The sequence below is a fragment of the Chelon labrosus genome (genome assembly GCF_963514085.1).
Source record: "Chelon labrosus genome assembly, chromosome: 11".
NCBI classification, from domain to species: domain Eukaryota; kingdom Metazoa; phylum Chordata; class Actinopteri; order Mugiliformes; family Mugilidae; genus Chelon; species Chelon labrosus.
Window position 1 is genome coordinate 24,795,531 of NC_140344.1, and position 20,679 is coordinate 24,816,209.

General features: G+C 44.7%; 1 protein-coding gene across 1 annotated transcript in view; it reads left to right on the forward strand.

Moving 5' to 3' along the window:
- znf423 (zinc finger protein 423) overlaps window positions 1-20,679 on the forward strand; it is a 137,898-nt gene that overhangs the window by 24,807 nt on the left and 92,412 nt on the right. Inside the window, exon 3 of the mRNA XM_084555210.1 lies at window positions 7,846-8,046. Coding sequence (XP_084411336.1) covers window positions 7,846-8,046 — 201 coding nt within the window. The remainder of the gene's footprint in view (window positions 1-7,845; window positions 8,047-20,679) is intronic.

A 20,679-nucleotide genomic window follows, 5' to 3' on the forward strand; every position in this document is an offset into this window, starting at 1 on the left:
GTGTCTTTTTACCTTCTTCCATGACGTGAATGGCTCTTTCATCATCCTGTTTCCAGACACTGGTGTTGGGTGCTGCTCTCCCTTACCGCAGCACATCCCAGGGGTGTGTGTGTGTGTGTGTGTGTGCTTTTGTTTGTGCATATACATGTGTAAGTGTGTATTTGTGTGACTGGTACTCTGTGTCTCAGCAGATCTCCTCCCAGGAGGGGGAGAGGCCTTGTATTGTAAAAAGAGACACACATGCACACACGCTATGTGAGGTAAGATGAACTGCTTTATATACCCAACACACACTCACACACACACACACACATGGAGGCAGCAGAGGGTGAGAGAGGGGTTGCTGAGAGAGGGGTGAGGGGAGTGAGTCTCCTGGGAGAGAGAGAGGGAGAGAGAGCAGGCCTGTGTTGTTGTGTCCAGCTGCACCTGTTCAGCATGTGTGTGTGTGTGTGTGTGTGTGTGTGTGTGTGTGTGTGTGTGTGTGTGTGTGTGTGTGTGTGTGTGTGTGTGTGTGTGTGTGTGTGTTGTGTGTGTGTGTGTGTGTGTGTGTGTGTGTGTGTGTGTGTGTGTGTGTGTGCACTCAATGCCAAATGTGTCCACCATTCTTTGTTCCTTCCCACTTGTCAACATTTTCAGCTCAGATAGGTAGACCACTGTGTTTACAGTTACTCTCTAACCAACAGCTTCCTCTCGCTGGAGTGTGTGAAGTGTTTCAACCACAATAGATCCATATATACCCATCAGCCGCAACATTAAAACCACTGACATGTGAAGTAAATAACACAGACCATCTTGTGACAATATAATGTTCTGCTGGGAAACTTTTGGATCTGGCGTTCATTCGTGTGGATGTTACTTAGACATGTAGCACCCACCTAGACCAGACCGGACACCTCCACCCCCAAAGCAATGACACTCCTTGATGGCAGCAGCCATCCCCAGCAGGATGCAGCCTGACACAGGCACACACACAAAGTGTCCAGTAGATTTACTTATTTACATTTGGTTGATGTACATATATTTCCCCACATCGCCTGACGTAGGTTTCTGCATGATCAAGTGGCTTCAGATAAAATCCTTTGCAGCCTTTTGTGCCTCTTCATGACGGAGCCAAGAATTCTTAGACATGAACTATACTCTTACCTCCCTACCAGTTACTCCTCTTTGTCCCGTAACTTTTGCCCCCTTTTGGACTAGCAAGGCGAATATCTACAAGCACTTGGTGCTTGTCCGGGGACCGGATGACCGGGAATTGGTACAGACTTCATGCTCCTCCGCACTGGACTCTCTAAACCCGTCATGTTAAGTCTGTCGGACTTTAATCTCATGGCTGCTTCTAGGCCCTCTTGGGTGAGGTGGTATGTAGCCAGGTGGCTGTAAATCCTGGTCCAGTGTAGAGTGAGATGTGGAGCAGAATGAAAGCCTTGTGTCAAAAATGTTGGGTTTCTAAACATTATCCTGGAAGCTCGACACACAGTTTTTGCCTCCTTTTGATGCCCTTTTAGGCATACACCGACAGAGATGTGTGTGTGTGTGTTTTATGCATGCTTGGCTGGCAGATACCTTATACATCTCTCTGAGCTGGACAGTGTGTCCCAGACAGACCACAGCACCAGCTCCTGGCTGCCAAATCTAACACTTGAATAAGTACCTTACCTTTGCAGTATGTTTTATTCCTCTTTAACTCTCCCTCTCGCTCAGGCACTCTCTTTCAGTGCACTTCTATCACCCTGGGGCAGTTCAGGAACATTTCCCAGAGTTCATTAGTTCCCTAGTTTTCTTCCCGCAGGATATATAGAGATGTACGGTGGCCGTGCTGACTGTGTGTGTTTGATTTTCGGTGTTCCAGTTTGTGTCTCGACCAGCTTATCTTGGCAAGCGCTCGCAACAGTGCCATGAAACCTGAGTCAGTCTGTAGGGTTGAGTGTATCCATACTGAGTGCACTTGGATCCATCTTTCTTTGTTCTTTAGATGACGGGAAAGGGGGAATAAAATATTTGTCTGTGCGGCGCTCTCTCTCTCCTATCCGAGCTTATTATCATTTAACCCACTAATTACCTCAATGAACTCATTTTAATGTGGTTAATGAGAGAAAACACACACAGGCGCCGTCTAACAAACACACCGATTGCTAGGAAAACACACAAACACCCACACAGAGTCTTCCGTGAGCCTAACGAGTGGTGATTAGTGGGTCTCAGCTAGGCGTGGTTGGGCTGTGTAACATCATTCTGCACTGTGGACTCTGCTAATTCACTTCTCTTTATCTAATTACCCGGGGTTGCACATGCGCCGATACACAGCACACACACACACACACCACCTGCACGTATCTTTCCTGCAGATATGCAAAGTGACCTCATTATTCCTGAGGTATCCATTTATATATATTTATATATTTATATTTTTATCTGTTAATAAACAGCCCATTGTCCTCAGGTTACAGAGGCTGGTGGGTGCAGCCAAGAATATTGCTTATTACGTTTCCTCAGGGGACACGCGGTGGAAAAATAAAAAAACATCTCGCCACATCCATACCTGCTGTTGCATCCTGTCACACAAGCAGCGCATGCATATGAAAACTGTTTTAAAAATAGCCAGCGATTCTTAATACAAGCGCTGAATTATTGTCCTTGCATGTGTAATGATTCCATTTCAGACGTTCATAGATGAGTATAGAAGGCAAGTATATGTGGTTGCATTAAATCACGGGGCTGTTGCTGCTGTGATGCTTTTGTATTCTGCTTATGAAAGCCATATATGGGGCTCGGGCGACTACAAATTATTTTCTCAATTAGTCTATTGATTGTTTCTCGTAGTTTAATCCTCTGCTTAACCACTAATAGTAATCAGAATTTCTATCTTTGAACGAAGAAAGAGGAAAACATCTAATTATATCACAAAAAATAAGATTTATGCAGTGTATGCATGCATTGTTTATTTACAAAAGGTTGCTGACATCCATCTGCATTATAGGTCTTTATGTGCAGAAACGCACTCCTTGCAACTCGCAGTTCACCAGAAAGCAGCACCGCCATGCTAGCCGTGAGCATCCCCTCTGGTCTTTGTTGAGTTCTTCAAACCATCAAACACAACTCATTGTAATAGTCCATATACTGACACTTCATTTTTTACAAAGCAGCATCTTACTGGGTCTCTATTTAAAAAAATAAAATAAAAATGATGATCTGATGATCAGGTTTGGCCTTTATTGGTCATTTTCCAGCATGCCTGGCAACATCATAATTAATTGATCCTCACTGATGTACTTGGAAATTACTTTTTTTCTTCCATTCTGTTTATATACACTCAACATACACCAATCAGGCATAACATTATGACCATATTCCTAATATTGTGTAGGTCTACCTTGTGCCTCCAAAACAGTTGTGACTCATTAGAGAATAGACATAGACTGTCTGAGGGTGTCCTGTGGTGTCTGGGAACAGGATATTGTTAGTGGGTCCTATCCTATGGGTTGAGGGGAGGGGCCTCTGTGGATCATCCCACAGATACTTGATCAGTTTGGGATCTAGTGAATTTGGAGGCCAGGTCAACACCTTGTGCTGTTCTTCGTGTTTTTTTTAGTTGTTCCTGAATCGTTTTTGTGTGTGTCCCTGTGTCAGGCTGCATTCTGCTGGGGATGGCTGCTGCCATCAAGGAGTGTCATTACTATGGGGTGGGGGTGCCTGGTCTGGTCTAGGTGGGTGCTACGTGTCTAAGTAACATCCACATGAATGAATGCCAGGTCCAAAAGTGTCCCAGCAATTGCCCATATTTACGTAATCAAAGTAATTGCTTATGTTGACGTGCTGTTGCGGCCTTAAAAGCATATTTCATTTAAATATGTAGGCGGGGGTAATAGCTATCAGTGTGTACTTTAGTGCCTCTTTTAGTTTTAACCAGACACTGACATGCTGCCGTATAAAGTTACATTTAATCACAAATTCTGGAAAACACAGCAGACAAAGAAGGGGATGTGCAAGATTTTTTAGATTTCTGCACATAGAAACCATTTTCCCTGCAGATTATAACAATGGGTTTCCATCCAGTCATCCGGTAACCAGAATGCAGCTGGTTTTCTCTCCTACCAGCTAGTTAATTGCATCTAATTCCATGCATCCCAGGTGTGAGTCGGCTCATTATATGGCTAGAATAAAAATCAGCAGGCCTCTGTTACTCAAGGACTGGTAGAAAATCACTCTTTTGACACGTCCGCTTTTAATTGGAAATTATACATTTCATGTTCATTTAGTGGGGAAATTTGTATTTTTCATATTTTCTTTAGTTAAACAGCGGGATGAACAAGATTTTGAATAATTATGTGCCTCGGTGGATGACGTAAGAATAAACCAGGGTGTCTGTGCTCGGGATTGGAAGATTTGTGTTCTGTGCTTGTGTCTCTGTGCATGTGGTGTGTGTTAGCGAGAGAGAGAGAGAGAGAGAGAGAGAGAGAGAGAGAGAGAGAGTGTGCAGTTATTCCTGGCGTAGGGACAGTCTGTGACTCAGAGATAATGGTTCTCAGTAGAGTGAGTGTGTTGGAGTGTGTGTTTGTGTGTCTGTGAGTGACTACAGCTATATCTCACTGACTTGTGTGTTTATGTGTGTGTAAGAAAGAATGCAAGTGTTATTTGCAAGGGACCACTGTCATACCATGAATCAATACCCCAACACACACACACACACACACCCCCAGACACACACACACACCCCTCTGCTGCCCAAGCACCCATGGGAGTTTGCTGCTTTCATTAAGTAGGCCTGCTTCTTCTTTCTGGTGTGGTTGGGGTGGGGGTGGTAAATCGTAGAGAGGGGGAAAAAAAGAGGTGAGGACTGTAATAAGTAGGAGAATAAATGATGAAAATAGGTAAATTAAGATTTCTGACAATACTTAGAGAAACTGTTAATGATAACAGCTGCTTTGTGCTTTGCTTCAAAATTTAATGATTACACACTGAGGCAACGACAAGTCATTTTGGACACGCTTCCTTTTTTCTTTTTTTTTTGTCAACCATGTGAGCCAGGACTCTTTGGAAATTCCGCAAAGCTCAAATTTAAAAGAAAGAAAAGCTGATTTAGAGCGGGGGACAAAGGCTAATACAGAGGAGCTGATTTACTGTCGAATTTATTTTAGTTTACTTGGTACATATGCAAATCTTGTTTATTTAATTTTTTATTTTATTTGTATTTTTTATTTTATTTCATTTTTTATTTATTTATTTATTGATTTATTCAATTTAATTAATCTATTATTATGTATTTATATTTTTTTAAGTGTCTTACGCCTATTATTCTCTTTACTTGTTGATTTAGAGCAGGGACAAAGGCTAATACAGAGGAACTGATTTACTGTCGAATTTATTTTATTTTATTTGTATTTTTTTATTGTATTTTTTATTTTACTTTATTTTATTTTATTTTCTATTTTATTTGTATTGTTTTATTTTATTTTATTTTTAATTTTTATATTTATTGATTTATTCGATTTAATTAATCTATAATTATGTATTTATATTTTTTAACTATCTTACGCCTATTATTCTTTTTACTTGTTGATTTAGAGTGGGGACAAAGGCTAATGCAGATGAACTGATTTACTGTCGAATTTATTTTATTTTATTTGTATTTTTTTACTTTATTTTATTTTATTTGTATTTTTTGTTTTATTTGTATTTTTTTTACTTTTATATTTATTTATTTATTTATTCAATTTAATGAGTCTATTATATATTTATATTTTTTTAACTATCTTACACCTATTTTTCTGTTTACTTGATGTTTTCAAGAGCGTATTTTTATTTTTATTTTTTTAAATGTGCAGTTGAGCTACTGTGACCAAGCAATTTCCTTAATGGATCAATGAAACCTATCTAAGTCTAGTTTGTAGACTTTTGGTTGTAATTTATTGAGGATTTACTGTTGCAGAACTGGCCGTTTTACTTTTAAATCTTAATTGCTCCATGGCAGGATGCTGAGAACACAACTCCAACGTGCACAAAGTGACAAACGCACTTGCACGCTGTGCCCTAACCAGGAGGTCTGTTCGGGAGTGGTAATGATGGCAACAGCTACAGAGTGTAGTAGGAGCTTACAGTGACCATACTCTTTTAAAAGGACCCCCCATCAGTGTCTCTCTGAGATCCATAAGAGGAGCACGTAATTATCCTGCCCCTGTATGCGAGAGGTGGGCGGGTAGCAGAGTATACCACACAAATCCATGTGTAAATAGCAACGCCGCCGACTGTTTTAGCTCCTCTCGTCCCTTTGTCTTCCTCTGCTCTGACTCCCGTCTCTCTTTTTAACCACTCGCTGCACTGTGACTCGAATAAAAGGACGAGCAGAGGAACAAAAAGTGCTCCGAGAGGAAAAAGGAGGAAGAGGCGAGGACAGAGGGGTGCAAGATGGAGAGCTTTCATCTGTCTCCTCCCTCTGTTGCTATGACAGCAGGTTGTGTTGGCATGCGCTGGAGTTGGCGCTGCCCTCACCTCTGGCATCAGGGCACCCTTGGGAGTGTGTGTGTTCTCTGTGTGTGATTTCTTTTTGCACTGCACTCTCAAGATTAAAAAAAAAAAAAAACATACCAGTGTTAAGAGGGCATTTAGGTTGTTTCAGTAAATAGAGGAATTAAATGCATTTGCTTGCACTAAGAGAGAGGAAACATTATTTTAACAAAATATCACTGTTTCTTTTGGCTCCATTTTATTTTTTTTTATGGGCTTTCCGTTCACTCAGGTTATTAGAGAAAGAACCAAGATCATGTCTCATGTACACACACTGACCAGCGCGTGTGTGTGCATACATGGAACATGCGTGCGTGCGTGTTGCACAGGTGTGTGCGTGTGTTTTGTCAGCCAAGGGGCTGCTTCCCCTCCCTGGCCAGACGGTGCTCTCACCACTGGACAGATGGCCAACACCCTCCCTCTCTTCGTCCCCATCCCTTCATCCATTCCTCCTTCCCTCCCTCCATCACTGTCTTCCTCCCCGCTCCCCTGCAACACCTCCAAACCCCCACCCCCCGCCCCCAAACACCACATCACCTCAGTCCCTCGTTCCCAATCTCCCAACATCCCTCCATCCCTTTTTCCCCATCACACCTCTCCCATAATAAATCAGGCTGGGATGGTGCTTCTGTGCCTCACTTGATTAGGCCTCTTTCGCTCATGATCCAACTTCCTCCCTGAGACTCGTAGACTTAGCTTTTGCTGCTCTTATGATTTAACATGAGCAGCCAGTGGAATGGTTTGTGATGCTCACATATGATTTTGCTGAGCTGTGGTTCTGACTTTCATGTAAACGAGGTGCCAAAAACTGTACGATGATAACGAACAGCCTTATTCCTGCTTACGCACATTTGACAATGTTTAAAGCTGCTAATGGACAAAACTGACTTAGGGCTTAATCCTTTTGATCCGTTCTAGCACTCACCGAAGGAAGTCTGTTTTTCATTAAAACTAATGGAGGTTATTGACTCTTTCGATTGGAAAACGCTTCAGATCTAGAATCAGAGATGAAGTCTCCTCTCCTCTCCTCTCCTCTCCTCTCCTCCCTCAAGCCAAGTGTCTTCAGTGTCAGTCCTATTGGATCCTCAGCGTTTATAATGTGATAATAAGGTGTGAAAATGGAGACACAATGGAGCAGTGAGGATTGGGCCGCCACAGCCTTCCACTGGTCCCCTCTTGCACTCTGCTGTCTGCTACCAGGACACACACATTCATTCACAATCATTACGTCACATGCTCAAGTGGCAGTCCACGCGCAGAGTAAAGCTAATCTATCTAAACTTGTAGCTGGTTACAAAAAAGAAAAAAAAAAAAAAACAACTCTTGTGTTGTGTGTTTCCTCAGAAGTCCCAGCGTCTGACAGAGACGCGGAGCCCAAAGACGGCCACGCTGAAGATGGCGATCAGGACGAGCACGAAGACCGCGACGACAGAGATCACGACGATGACCTAGATGACGAGTCCATCTTCACCTGTGACAACTGTCAGCAGGACTTTGACTGTCTGGCGGAGCTCACCGAGCACAGAACCAACCACTGCCCGGCCGGTAAGATGGGGTTGATCATTCTAACTGACCAGGCTCATGTCACTCTTTCACTGTACGCTGACGTTTTTCTTACAGACGGAGCAATTAAGACGTCCTGAATAATGATATGTCAAAGAGAATTAGTGCACTTAGTCCTACATGCCTTACTGAATGATGCACTTACATACCCGTTGCAAAGGATTAGTGGTACATAACATAACACACTTGCTAAATGTGCATTTATTATTTACTTATTTTCACCCTACAACTGGTTTATCCTATCAAATCAACATATCTGGTCCTTAATAAACATTCAAACAAAGCTCTCCTGTAAGAGTATGGTACATGTGAAGCAGTTGAGTTGCATCCTGCAGAATCACCAGGCTTATACTTTCCTGGATGACACAGGACCTCCCCTTTTTCTGAATACCTATAGCTATTGGAATCATTTATACCCATATGTTCCACGGGGAGAGACTCCTGTGTGTGTGTGTGTGTGTGTGTGTGTGTGTGTGTGTGTGTGTGTGTGTGTGTGTGTGTGTGTGTGTGTGTGTGTGTGTGCGCACTACACACATGCATATGCACACACAAAGGCCATTATTAGTACTGGTGTAATTAATGTAGTGGCTGAAAGGAACGCGACGGGGGCATCTGGTTCCTACAGATTAATCCAAACGCTCCCTTAACAAGCCAATACACACAACGCACGCTTGCTTTTTTTTTTTTTTTTTTTTGCTACTGCAAGGCAGTCTCCTCTTGGCGTGTGAGGATGTGTGTGTGTGTGTGTGTGTGTGTTTACTTTTGATAGGGGGATGAAGAAATAGGAAGGGGTAGTGGAGGGGCTTTGTTTAAACTGGTAAAGATAGTGTTTCCAGAGACTGTGTAATGTAGATGGTGAGACCTCTTATTCACCCACTGGCTTGACATCCAATCCTGCAAGACTTCCGGAAATACCAAGCAGACCAATCACAGCTCTTATGGTCTGCATCGCCACGATGTGTAGTTACATTTCTGGGGATGTGCACGTTTGCATAGGGTCTGGGCTGGTGGCGTAACCAGTATAAACCATTACAAACCATACAGCTTATACGCATAGAGGCGCAATTGTTTACCTTTATTAGATACTCTGCAGTGAAGATCAACAGAAAATATGTATAGGGATGGAGAGGAATGCCAATTGATAAGAGTTCCTGGCTTTCACAGTGTGGTCATGTACACTGGAGCACCCTCATGGCCTTTCCATCCAACAACACTTATCAATACATGGACATAATGGAATCTAATCTGCAATAAAGGGTTTGAATCCAAACTGGGGCCTTTCTGTGTGGAGTTTGCATGTTCTCCCTGTGTCTACGTGGGTTCTCTCCGGGTACTCCGGCTTCCTCCCACCGTCCAAAGACATGCTCGTTAGGTTAATTAACATCAATTAACATGACTGATGAGTCTAAATTGGCAGTAGGTGTGAATGTGAATAGACCCGATAGACCGGCGACCGGTCCAGGGTGTACCCCGCCTCTCGCCCAATGACAGCTGGGATAGGCTGCAGTCCTCCCACGGCCCTCCAGAGGACAAGCAGTTATGAATGAATGAATGAATCGATACTTTGCGTATCTGCCGATGCTCGATACCGATCCAGTACCTTCGCAACGGGGAAGAGGCTGAAGGCTGCAGGCTGCAGGCTGCAGGCCTGGCTTAAGCATTACTGTAAAAAAAAATGTACCAAATTATAGCACAGATATGTCTTGAACTTTTATTTATTAATAGGATAATAAATAATTGTACACTGGCAGCGACTTTGAACAGAATTCAAAATAAATTGTAAACATTTAGTGCAGTCTCACACCACTCAGTAGTGACCAGTTTTTGCTCAGAGTGCTCACTTAAAACAAGAATTCTCCTGCGTGTCATGAAACATACAGTGCATGTGATTAATTTCTTTTACAAAAGACTGGAACCCGTTCATGTTTTATTAGAAAAATCTTTCCGCCCCTGAATGAGTAAGTAAGTCATCCCACTCTCTTATTTAGCTGCACATGCCACGTCACCTTCAGACCCACGCACAGTACACACTGACACACCGAGTATCACACAGCCAAAAGCACAGGGCTGCTGTCAGAGCACGGGATGTGGCCTGTGATTTCAGCAGAGGAGTCTGGGGAGGGCTACATGTTGCTCAGTGAGAAAGCCGAGGGGAGGGGGGCGGAGGGTGAGAGGGAGGGCAGAAGAAAGAAATGAAATGAAATGATAAAACATGTTTTTCCCTGGAGAAAGAGTGGTTGAGATTGCAGAGTAATCCCACGACTCAGCAGGATGTGTGTGCACTTGCATGCGGGGTTTTGTGTTCTTGGGTTCATCCGTGTGTTAGTGTCATTGTGTGTAAGGTTGTACGTGTGTGTGTGTGCGCGCGCGTGTAAGTGTGGAAGAGTGTATGAAGTCAGTGGTGAGGCCACGGCTCTCTGGTTATTACTGAGGAGAAGGCTAAATAAAAACACATAAAATAAAGAAGCCTTTTAAATTCTCTGGTGGGACCCTCGGGAGTCAGGACATGGGACACACATACAAACGCGCAGCCTTTCGGGGATAAACACACGCCACTCTGGATCTGCGTGAGAGAGTTAACATGCTCATGCATTTTGTAGTGTGATGTGGTTTGATGTTTGTCCCTGAGCAGAAAGCAAACAACTCAGACATCAGCCATCTTGGTTGGGGGTGACAGATGGGGCCATCTTGCCAGAAGTAGCTATCTATGATGTAGCTGTGATGTTAGCTGTGCGCCAGCGTGTCGTAACAGTGTACAGAAGAAGTCGAGACACATCCCAGATTATACCCCATTATCAGCAAAACACTGTATGAGCAGCAGAAAACACTTGATTTTTATTCACTTGAAAAAGCTGAGCATCAGATTGAGGACTTGATGCAGTGTAGGAGGAAATAAACGGGGATTACATAATTGCTCATTGTGCCAGGCTGGGATTGGTAACATTTATTTCAGTTTGGTGCAACCTCAAGATAGATGCATGTCACACAAGAACAACAAATGCAGGTTGAGGAAGCCGAAAACAAATGCGGCGATCAGCCACGGTCCTCTAAATGTGTGTGACAGTGTAAGAGACTATAAATAAATATCTACTTTGATAAATATGTTTTACTCAGACCAAGACAGACTAAAAAGTCTCTAAATCTCTGCAACATAAAATTGCAATATTCCAGGCTTTGCTGGCAATTTAAAAAAAAAAAAAAAATCCTGCAGTCTTGTCGTCTACGTTGCCCGCGATCAATATTATAATATCTGATGCACATCAGCGAGTCCCAGGTGCAGGCTCGAGAACGGTGTTAGTTAGGACTGAGTTCTCTGCAGAAAAAGCCCTGGTATCTTTAATGCTAACTATACTGATGTAGCAAATGGGTCCCAGGTTAGCAGCTAGCTGCTGCTGTAACATTGAATGGGTCCCAGGTGCGAGAGTGAAGCACCAAGTAATTCAGTGCCACTCTAGCAGAAGGCCTATAAAGAGGCACCATTAATTTGAGTGGAAATTGGACAAACACACACATGCCCGCGTACACACACACACGCGGTGGCGCAGATCAATGACACGTAAATGCGTGCGCACCCACTCAGACACGCACATACCCACAGACCACACACATCTGGTTAATGTAATGCCACATTAATGTGCATGAGCCTGATAGCTCAGCTGGTTGTGTGTGTGTGTGTGACAGAGATTACGTGCCTCTATTACAATGCCATTGTTATTCCGTTCCACTGCAGCTTTAAGCCGGTGCGACGGCGCTGCTTTTAAGTTGCGGATAAGATATTCAGTGTGTGCAACCTGTGATTATTTGTTGTTGTATGTGGTTAGCAAACACAATTGTGATACTGTTGTTTTTATCAGCTTCATTTATGGCATTTCTTCAACAAGTGGCTCTCTGCAGCAAGACGGCGTTATTGTTTTGGATTTTTATTATACACCGCCTGATATTCTGAGCCGTTCTGCACGGTCTAGAGGCTCTGGCTGAACTTGCTTCCCGTGGCGTATACTGCATAGTGTGTAATCTTGGTATGTGCGATGTGTGTCTCCTACTTTTTTCGCGTGTGTGTGTTTTTATATCCTGCGTGCGCTCTGTATATGCAAGAGAGGGAGGGAGAGAGGGAGAGGCAGACTGAGAGTGTGAGTCGGGGGAGTGTTGATGGGTCTCAGTAGGAGTCAGAATGTGGAGCAGAGGTTCCCTGAGGAGAGGAAGAGCGGAAAAAAACCTCCTACAGATCAAATGGAGAACATTCTCTGGCCCTGCTCTGCCACATGCACACACGCGCACACACACACACACAGACACACGCATATTAGGGAAACCCAAAAGCTGTTTTACCGGCCAAAACATTTCAAGTGTTTAGAGTTAAAAAAACGGATATGAAGGCGTTTTCACACACACACACACACCCAGTCAACAGTGTCCACACACTCGTGCTAGGTGTGATTGAGAAGTGTGAGAGGTTGTTAAGGATGTCAGCAAAATCCACTTGAGGGAGAAGAGGAAGTGTTGAGAAGGTAGTCGCCGAGTAAAGGAGGGAGCTGTCAGTCAAGGGAGGGGCGGGGAGGCGGAAACTGGCGCTGTCAGTGACAAATAGCGAGTCATTAACCCAGCTAGTCGCTTCATAGTTGGTGAGATGGTGTGGGTGGAAACCGGTAAGTGTGTGTGTGTGCGCGTGCATGTACTGTACGTACGTGCAGGGAGGGGGCAGGATACAGTGCATATCCTCTGCAAAGGTATTTGTGAGGTCTCTGTTAATTGAGCACACACAGCTGCACTCTTGTCTGTTCCTTTCCCTCTCTCACCGGGGGAGAGGAGAGATTACGAGGGAGTCTGTCTAGCTTGGGGAGGAAGCGGGAGACAAAGAAGGAAGCGGGGGGTGGAGAGGGAAGAGGAGCAGGGAGGACGGAACGGAGACGGGTGAGGAAGAGCAAGAGGGGTGGAAAGCCGGGGCGAAACTTGAACATGTGCAGAGAGGAGGTGGATTAAAAAAAAAAAAAAAAAAAAAAAGGGAAGAAGGGGAACAACATGCAGCGGGGAGGAGAGCGTGTCTGTTAGTGCACGGGCCCTTGGGTGACTGGTTAGCCTCCCGCGGGACGTCTCCCCACCGCTAAGCTCTTACCGTCTGTCGCAACCCGCTGTCACAAACACACACGCAGAGAAACACCCTCTCGAGCGCAGAGAAACACACACACACAGCACAGCACACACACACACACCTCGCCGCGTCTGTCGTCAGGATAGCAGCTGAGTCCTGTGAGGCCAAGACTCTTATTAAAACCACAGATCACTTTCTACAAGAGAGGGAGAGGTAGGAGGGGTGTAATCTGAAACAAAATTACAGACAGCCTCATGCACTCTGGCCTGACACTCACTGTGCTTCTCGCTCAGTAGCTGCCGTTGATTGACAAAATAAATATCGCGCTCTTAGTTGTTTCATTCATTTTGTGTGCAGCTCTTTTTCTTCCTGCCTTCCATCCTCTCTTCAGCTCCTGTCTTTTCCTTCTCCCTCCCTCTTGCCCTCTTCATCACCGTGTGCCCCTCTTCTTCTCCCCCCCCCCCCCGCCCCGCTCCCTCCACGCTTTCCTCCCTCATCTCCACCCGCCCTCCCTTCCTCCCCTCTGTGTGTCTGTACCCGGGGGTGGCCCGAAGATTCCTGTGCTAAGCCCTTGGCATACATACAAGTGCACAGCGCACACACAGACACACAGACACAGCTGGCTGCCGCTCAGGTTTTCCAGGGAGAGAGCAGGAGCCCGGCACCAGAGGAGAGGGGGATGGAGGGAGGAGAGCAGCCTAAGAAGTAGAGGAGGGGAGGGTGGTGGTGGGGGGGGGGGGGGGGGGGTACAACATGCAGAGAGGGAGAGGGAGGGATGGCAGGGAGGGGGTGAGACAGAGAAGGGTTGTTGTGAAGTCATTTTTCATCACAGGGTTCATTTTTCACTGCAGAGTTCTCCCACTCTCTATATCGCTCTATTTCTCTTTATCTGTCCTCTCCTCCTTCCGTTCCCCTCCCTTGATCCCGCTTTGTCTCTCTTTATCTTCCCTTTTTCCTCTTTTTTTTTTTTTTCCGTGTCTCCCCCCCCCCTCACCACCACCTCTCTCCCTTTCTCTCTCCCTCTCGCCTAAACTCTCACCATCCTCTCTCTGTGTGTCTCTCTCTCTCTCTCTCTTTCAGCCTAGTTTCTCCTTTATGAAATATGGATGGGAGCAGTTTTGGGCGCGCTGAGAGGTTTGCAGTCGGAGGGAGGGATGGAACTTGGGAACTGGCGAAGGAGGGAGGGAGGGAGGGAGGGAGAGGCAGAAAGAGGGAGAGAGGGAGGGATGGAGCTCGTGTCTCAGCAGACGTGCCTTGTGCATGCACCTAAACACCTCACTGAGCAATCTGTCAACATGTCAGCAACACATGTTTGGTTAAAAAAAAAAAAGAGAGAGAGAGAGAGCAGTTGGAAGGAGAGAGGAGAGGAAAAAAAAAAATTCTCTCCCCCTCCAGTGGGAGTAATGGCTCCCACCAGGGCTCTGGAAATGCTTTGAATTCAGCAGATTTCTATTGCGGGGTCCTCCCCCGGGGGCGTCTTTTTACAATGCCTGCATCTCAGAAATTTGAGCCCGAGGACCCCTGGGGGCGTCCTTTCATAATGCCTGAAAATGTAGGGTTATATTGTGTGCTCTTCCCCATGGGGCTTTTATTAATACCTGTATTCACTGCCACTGGAAATTACACAGGCGGCGCTGCAGGGGCCCGCGCTCACTCCAGGAAGGGAGAAAGACTCTGCGGGGACGTTTTCTCTCTTCTCCTCTCTCTTTTCTTCCCTTCTTTCCCCCCCTTTTCCCCCTCCTCCTCCACCTCTTCTTCCTCCTCCTCCTCCTCCTACTTTGACTCTCTTCCCTTTTTTCTTACTTAATGCAAGAGTGAAAAAGAAGAATTTGCCAAAGGACACAAGAAAGTGTGTTGTGTGTGTGTTGGCACCAGCCAGCCCCCTTGTATTCAGCCCTACTTTGCTCAGAGGAAAAGAAACACTCGATTAAAAATGTAACTTCCTCCCTCCCCTCTTTTTTTTTCCTCCCGTTTTCTCTCATCTTTCCCTCTCTCTGCGTCCTTGTGTGACTGTGTGTAGATCTTGCGGTGAGTAAATATTTGTGTGTGCGTCTGTGTTCGAGTGTGTGTTTGTATGCGTGCGTATTAAAAGTATGGTCCAGCGTAGTGTGTGAGGCCTAGAAATTGGAGATGACTGCTTCAGTCTCCGAACATTCATTAGAATTCTTCAGCCAAAGGGTTTGCTGCTTCTCCGTGTGTGTGTGTTTATTGATCAAATATTTACACAGCAAGATTATAGAAATATACATTTACATATTTCTGAATAAATAAAATTTGTCTGATTTCCCCCAGTCAGACTGTTTAGATTTCAGATTTGGAAGCTGGGCGCCTTTTTCAGTCTTGAGTGGACATCGCGTTTCATTCACAGCAAGAAGTTTCTGTGTTTCTGAGTCCGATTCAACTCTAGACTCTGAAACAAGGTTCACTTACTGTAATGTAGGTACTCTATTATAGCTATAAACACTGCTTTGTTGAATAAGTTTGTAGGGTGTTAATGAGCAAGTGTTAAGCAGTAAATTTCTATTAACTTGCATAAAAACATATTTAAAAAAATGATAAAATACGATGGCCGTAAGCAGAGGATGAGGGAAGTTTGGTTGCAGTACCAGGTTGTGCCACTAGTTGCTCTTACCGTTCTATGTCATGTAGTTGCAACGTGTTTGCTCACCACCTGTAAAGGTTGCCGACCATGTTGATTAACAGTGCAGCATAAAGTTGACAAAAAAATACGACCTATCGAAGTTCTGAATATTTCTAAAACGCTAACTCAAGCCGGACGCTGAGAGCAGAGAGCAAGCGGGACTCTGATTCCATGCCTCCAGTTATTTAAAGTGACGTAAGCACCAGGGGTAAAGAAAAACATGGTTGACGTCGGCCAACAAAACTGTTGCTCTTTTATTATAACTGGCCGTTTTTGACTACTTTTGGTTTTACCTGTATATTTCATCTTAAAAATAGTTTACCTTGCCTTGTTTTGTGTCATTCTTTTCAGCGCAACCTCGCATGTGTGACTTTACAGTTATTTTTTCATTTTGACACACTGTATTAACACATTGGACCTAAAACTGTGCTAAAAACATAAAATCTGAGTCACTGTGAAAACCACAAACAGGTTTAACGAACCATTTTTATCACTTATATAACTTGCAAATCTAAACTGTAAATCACAAAAGCTTATGTACAAATTTAGCAAACAACAAAGTTATTTACAACTATTTACATTAAAATGCAGGAAATGCATCAGACAGTTTTGTACAACTATTTATGACCATTTGCAAAACTAGCAGGCTTCACAAATAAGTAATGTCTAAACATCACAAATCTCTCAACTCTCCATAGACTGTATATGCCGTCACTCCAACAACCTTTCCTTCTTCCTTAGCAACCATTGCCATATAATTTTCTGATTGGTTGATGTGATGCATTTTTCCACCAATAGGAGGGTGCCAGTTTTAAAAAGTGGTACATAGCTGGTTAATTATATTGTTGTCCTGAAACAGATGATCTTTGAAAATTGAAAAACCTGCACCTTCAGAACTTCTTAAATATGAGTACCTACTTTTCTTAACACCCTTTCAATTAAATACATATGATACATATGTGTCTTGTGCATACTGTAAAACTGTCAAACTGACCCGTGATGCAAACAAACCGAAATCACTTGTTGTTCATTGTTTCAGGTCATGTTCAGTAAAGCTGCTCTGGCTAATTGCAGTGCCACAAACAGAGACAGCTGACACACTGCCTTTCATTGATAAGACACCATTTGGTCTTTTTAGGCGTAACACTGTTCCGAGCCATCATATCAATGCTAGGCATTCACCGTCACTCAGATTCAAACTATTAAATAGTCTACTTCATTGATTTGAGCATCCTAATCAACAGCATGGTCAGAAGCAGCACACTGTTGCGTAATCAAGCACATGACTTTTGGGATTGCACACACAGTCTGATTTTAGTCTTTAGTTCAGCAAGACAACCGGGTTTCTTGAGTATGCCATTTGTTGTGCAGATAAATAAGAGCTCGATTCGCCTGCTGTGTCACCTTAAAACAAAGCACACGAGTGAGAGCGAGCGAGGCAGAGATCAGGTGTAGCTCCCGCGGGGAATTTGAGTGAATCCGATCATGGTTAGATGCTGAGGTTGTGGTCAGGTGTCACTTTTCCCAGGTAGCAGTTGCAAAAGAGGATGAGCAGAGAGTTTAATTGTGTAATCACTGACAGGACGGCGACACCGGCGTTTAAATCCGCTGCTTGATGTAGTTTTCCAGCTTGGTCGATGGCGATTCGTTGATGGATGTGCAGTAGGCCCATACTAAAGCCACAGTGGCGTTCAGTTGTTGCTGTGGTTGTTTCTCTAAAAACTAAAATACTCGTGAAAGTATTTGGTAAACCTTCTCGCTGTGTAAAACTGCCCTCCAAACTACACTCACTGCATTATGAAGGTGGTTGTCCATAATTCATATCACTTTTACTTTCTATTTTTTGGAACCCCAGTAAACAAAATCAAGTAATTATTATTCTTTTTGGTTTGATCCCATAATTAGAATTCTTATTCCCAAATGTTTCCCCCCAAAAATGTTTAAATGTGTGTTTATCAGTGGGTTTTTTGCGTTTGGGGAACGTTGCAGGTGCCTGAGTCTGCATGTAGAGTGTGTATCCACATCTATCTATGTATTTATTAGTGCATGTGTTTTCATGTCTTATCAGTGCATGTGTGTGTGGGGAGGGGTCAGGATAGAGTTGTCATGGGGCCATGTGGGGGCCTCCTTCATGTATGTATGTGTAGTGGGGGGGCTGGGGGTGGGGGGTGACTGGATAATGAGGAACAGACCATTCCCTTGGATTCCTGCACCCCTGCCAACAACCAGGACCCCCACAACCTCTACCCCCCCCTTTCTTTTCTTTTTTTTTTCTCCCCCCCTCCTGCTGACACCTGGGACTTTTTTCCTCTTTTCCTCCCCCCTCTCCCCTTCTTCTTTCTCTCTTCCCAAGTGGAACGTGCCACCTCCCTCCAATTGATCTCTTCCTCTCTGCCTTTATAACTCTCTTTCTCCCTCTCATCCCTCTCTCTCCTCTCCTCTGTCTTTCTCAGAGCACACAGACCACAGTGTGTCTCTCTCCTTTCCTCCCGCCCTCCCTCCCTCCCTCCCTCCTTGCCGTCCCTCCCCGCTGAGTTCTCAAACTCAGAACTGACCACATCCCTTCCTTTCACCCTCTCCCTCTCCCTTCCCCCATAGCCTCCCTCCATTCTCTCCCCATCATCTCTGTTCCCCGTGGAGCTGGCCCCAAAGCTCTGATCCCTTCCTTCATGCCCCCAACCCTCCCCACTGTGCCCTCCCAAGGCACGCACACAAACACGCACATGCACACACACATGCACCCCGTGGCGGCTGGCCCCAAAGCAGCCCCTGTTTGTCTCCCTCCCTCTGTTTTTCCACTCTTTCTTTCTCTTTTTCCCCACCTCTGTCTCCCACACCCTGTTTGATGCTTTAGATTTCTAATGCGCTTCACTTAAGCTGTTTTTCTCAAGTTGGTACTTTGAAAGCAGCAATTTATGTCCTTGTCCCGCATCGTGACTTTCACTGGTGAACGCGTCCCTCGCCGTAGCAGTTTAGACTCTTTTCCGGTTTTGCAGTACTCTCCTGCTATTTGTTTGTGTGGTGTATTTACACCATGCGTTTCCTGCGTCGCTTTGTTGATGATCTTATCTGGATAGCTGCACGTCAGAATCTACAAGTTGAGCAGCTTGAGTTAAGAGCAGAACTTTCAGATTAGGCTCCTCTGCATCGGCTCTTAAACTTGCACAAGGTCACTTTTTCAATATTGTTGCGAGATGACTGAAAATATTCTGTATTATTTTCGTTTACAGGCTGAGCCATTGCATTCACCTTCTTTACACGTATGGACACTCGAGGCTTTCGAGCAAAAGATATAATGTATTAAGTCCAGATTCCTGGACATAGTGCATCTTGTTTTTATTCTGATCTGATTTTCCCCATTCTCAGATGTTTTAAAAGTTTCTGTAACTGTGCAGTCATTGCTTTGAGACAATTTGACAATAAGTCTATGCATACTCTTCAAAGCAATCAGTCAAAAGGATGGATGGACTTCAGAGTTTTCCTTCCTGCAAAGATTTGGTCATTGCAAGTCCTGGTAGATGTATTCCCTTTTATCATATTAGTGGCTCAAGATTCGCATCAATATACATCAACTACAATGTGATTCTGTCAATCAAGGACAATGTTCCCCTATCATCCCAGTATCCTGTGTTTGGGGACAAGAACAACACAGCTAATGTTAATGCGAGCAGTAATTCCTGTGGTCTTCCTCCTTATGACGAGCCAAAATGTCTACTGTGTAAAAGGCCCATTACATTTTTACTTCTTCTCCTGCTCTGTTGTTATTATTATTATTATTAGTAATGACCCTAACCTGGCCCAGATGTCTCTTGCCTGGGTTTTGATTTCAGCATCTAGCACCGCAAAATAAATGAAAACATGCAGTACGCTATGTTTTATACAAAGGTGCACCCAGGTGTACAGCAAGCACACACACACACACACACAAGCAGCCACACACACACACACACACACACACACACACACACACACACACACACACACATGCAGAGTTTCAGTCACAGACAGTGGTGGCAAAGGTTAGTGTACCATAGGGAGAGGGCCTATAATAGTTTTAACCCAGTGCTCAGGTGTGACTCGCCTTTGTCCAGCCAAATGTCAGAGAAAAGCACAACTCCGGGGAGAGGGTTAGGGGTGGAGGGTGGAGGGTGGAGGATGGAGGGGGGGGTGGGTGAAGTAGAGTGGAGAAGTGGATGAAGGGAGAGGGAGTCAGAGAGAATGGAAATGCAGAAAAGGGAGTGAGATGCAGAGCAGATTGAATTCAGCAACAGCCTGATGTAACTGAATGACAAAGAGGATGTTTCAGGCGTTGGTTAATCATTCAGATGCACGCCACACTGTCTTTTCTGAATATCTTGGCTGGCATTCTTTATTTATATCTAAACTGACTTTTTTTTTGTTTTTTTTTTGTTTTTTTTTTAAACCAACTGACCGACTGATTGTTATGTCCAGAGAGTGAGCGGCTGTTTTTGCCAGGCTTTCAGCCCGGTCTCCTGGTTATGTGGGGGCTGGGAGCCGTGCTCGACTCTGTTCTCTCCACGCCTCAAGAGCTCCCTAGGGGGGCAAGAGGACCAACTCTGCCAGCCTCTCTCTCACACTCCCATTTACCCCCACCCCGGTGCTGAACACACACACACACACGCACACACTGACGTCAGCTGCTCTGGGCCTTCTCCCCTGGGTGCTACCAGAACCCTTTGTTTCCCTCCCTCCTGTTCCCTCCCTGCCTCCCTCCTCTCAATCTCTCCTTCCACCCCTCCTCACTCCTCTCCCTGTCCTTTGTCCCTAGAAATAGCTGTCCTGCTTACTGCCTGATTGGAATTCACTTCACTATGAGAAGTCACAGGGGAGAGCCATTGTCAAGTGTGTGTTTGTGTGCGCACAC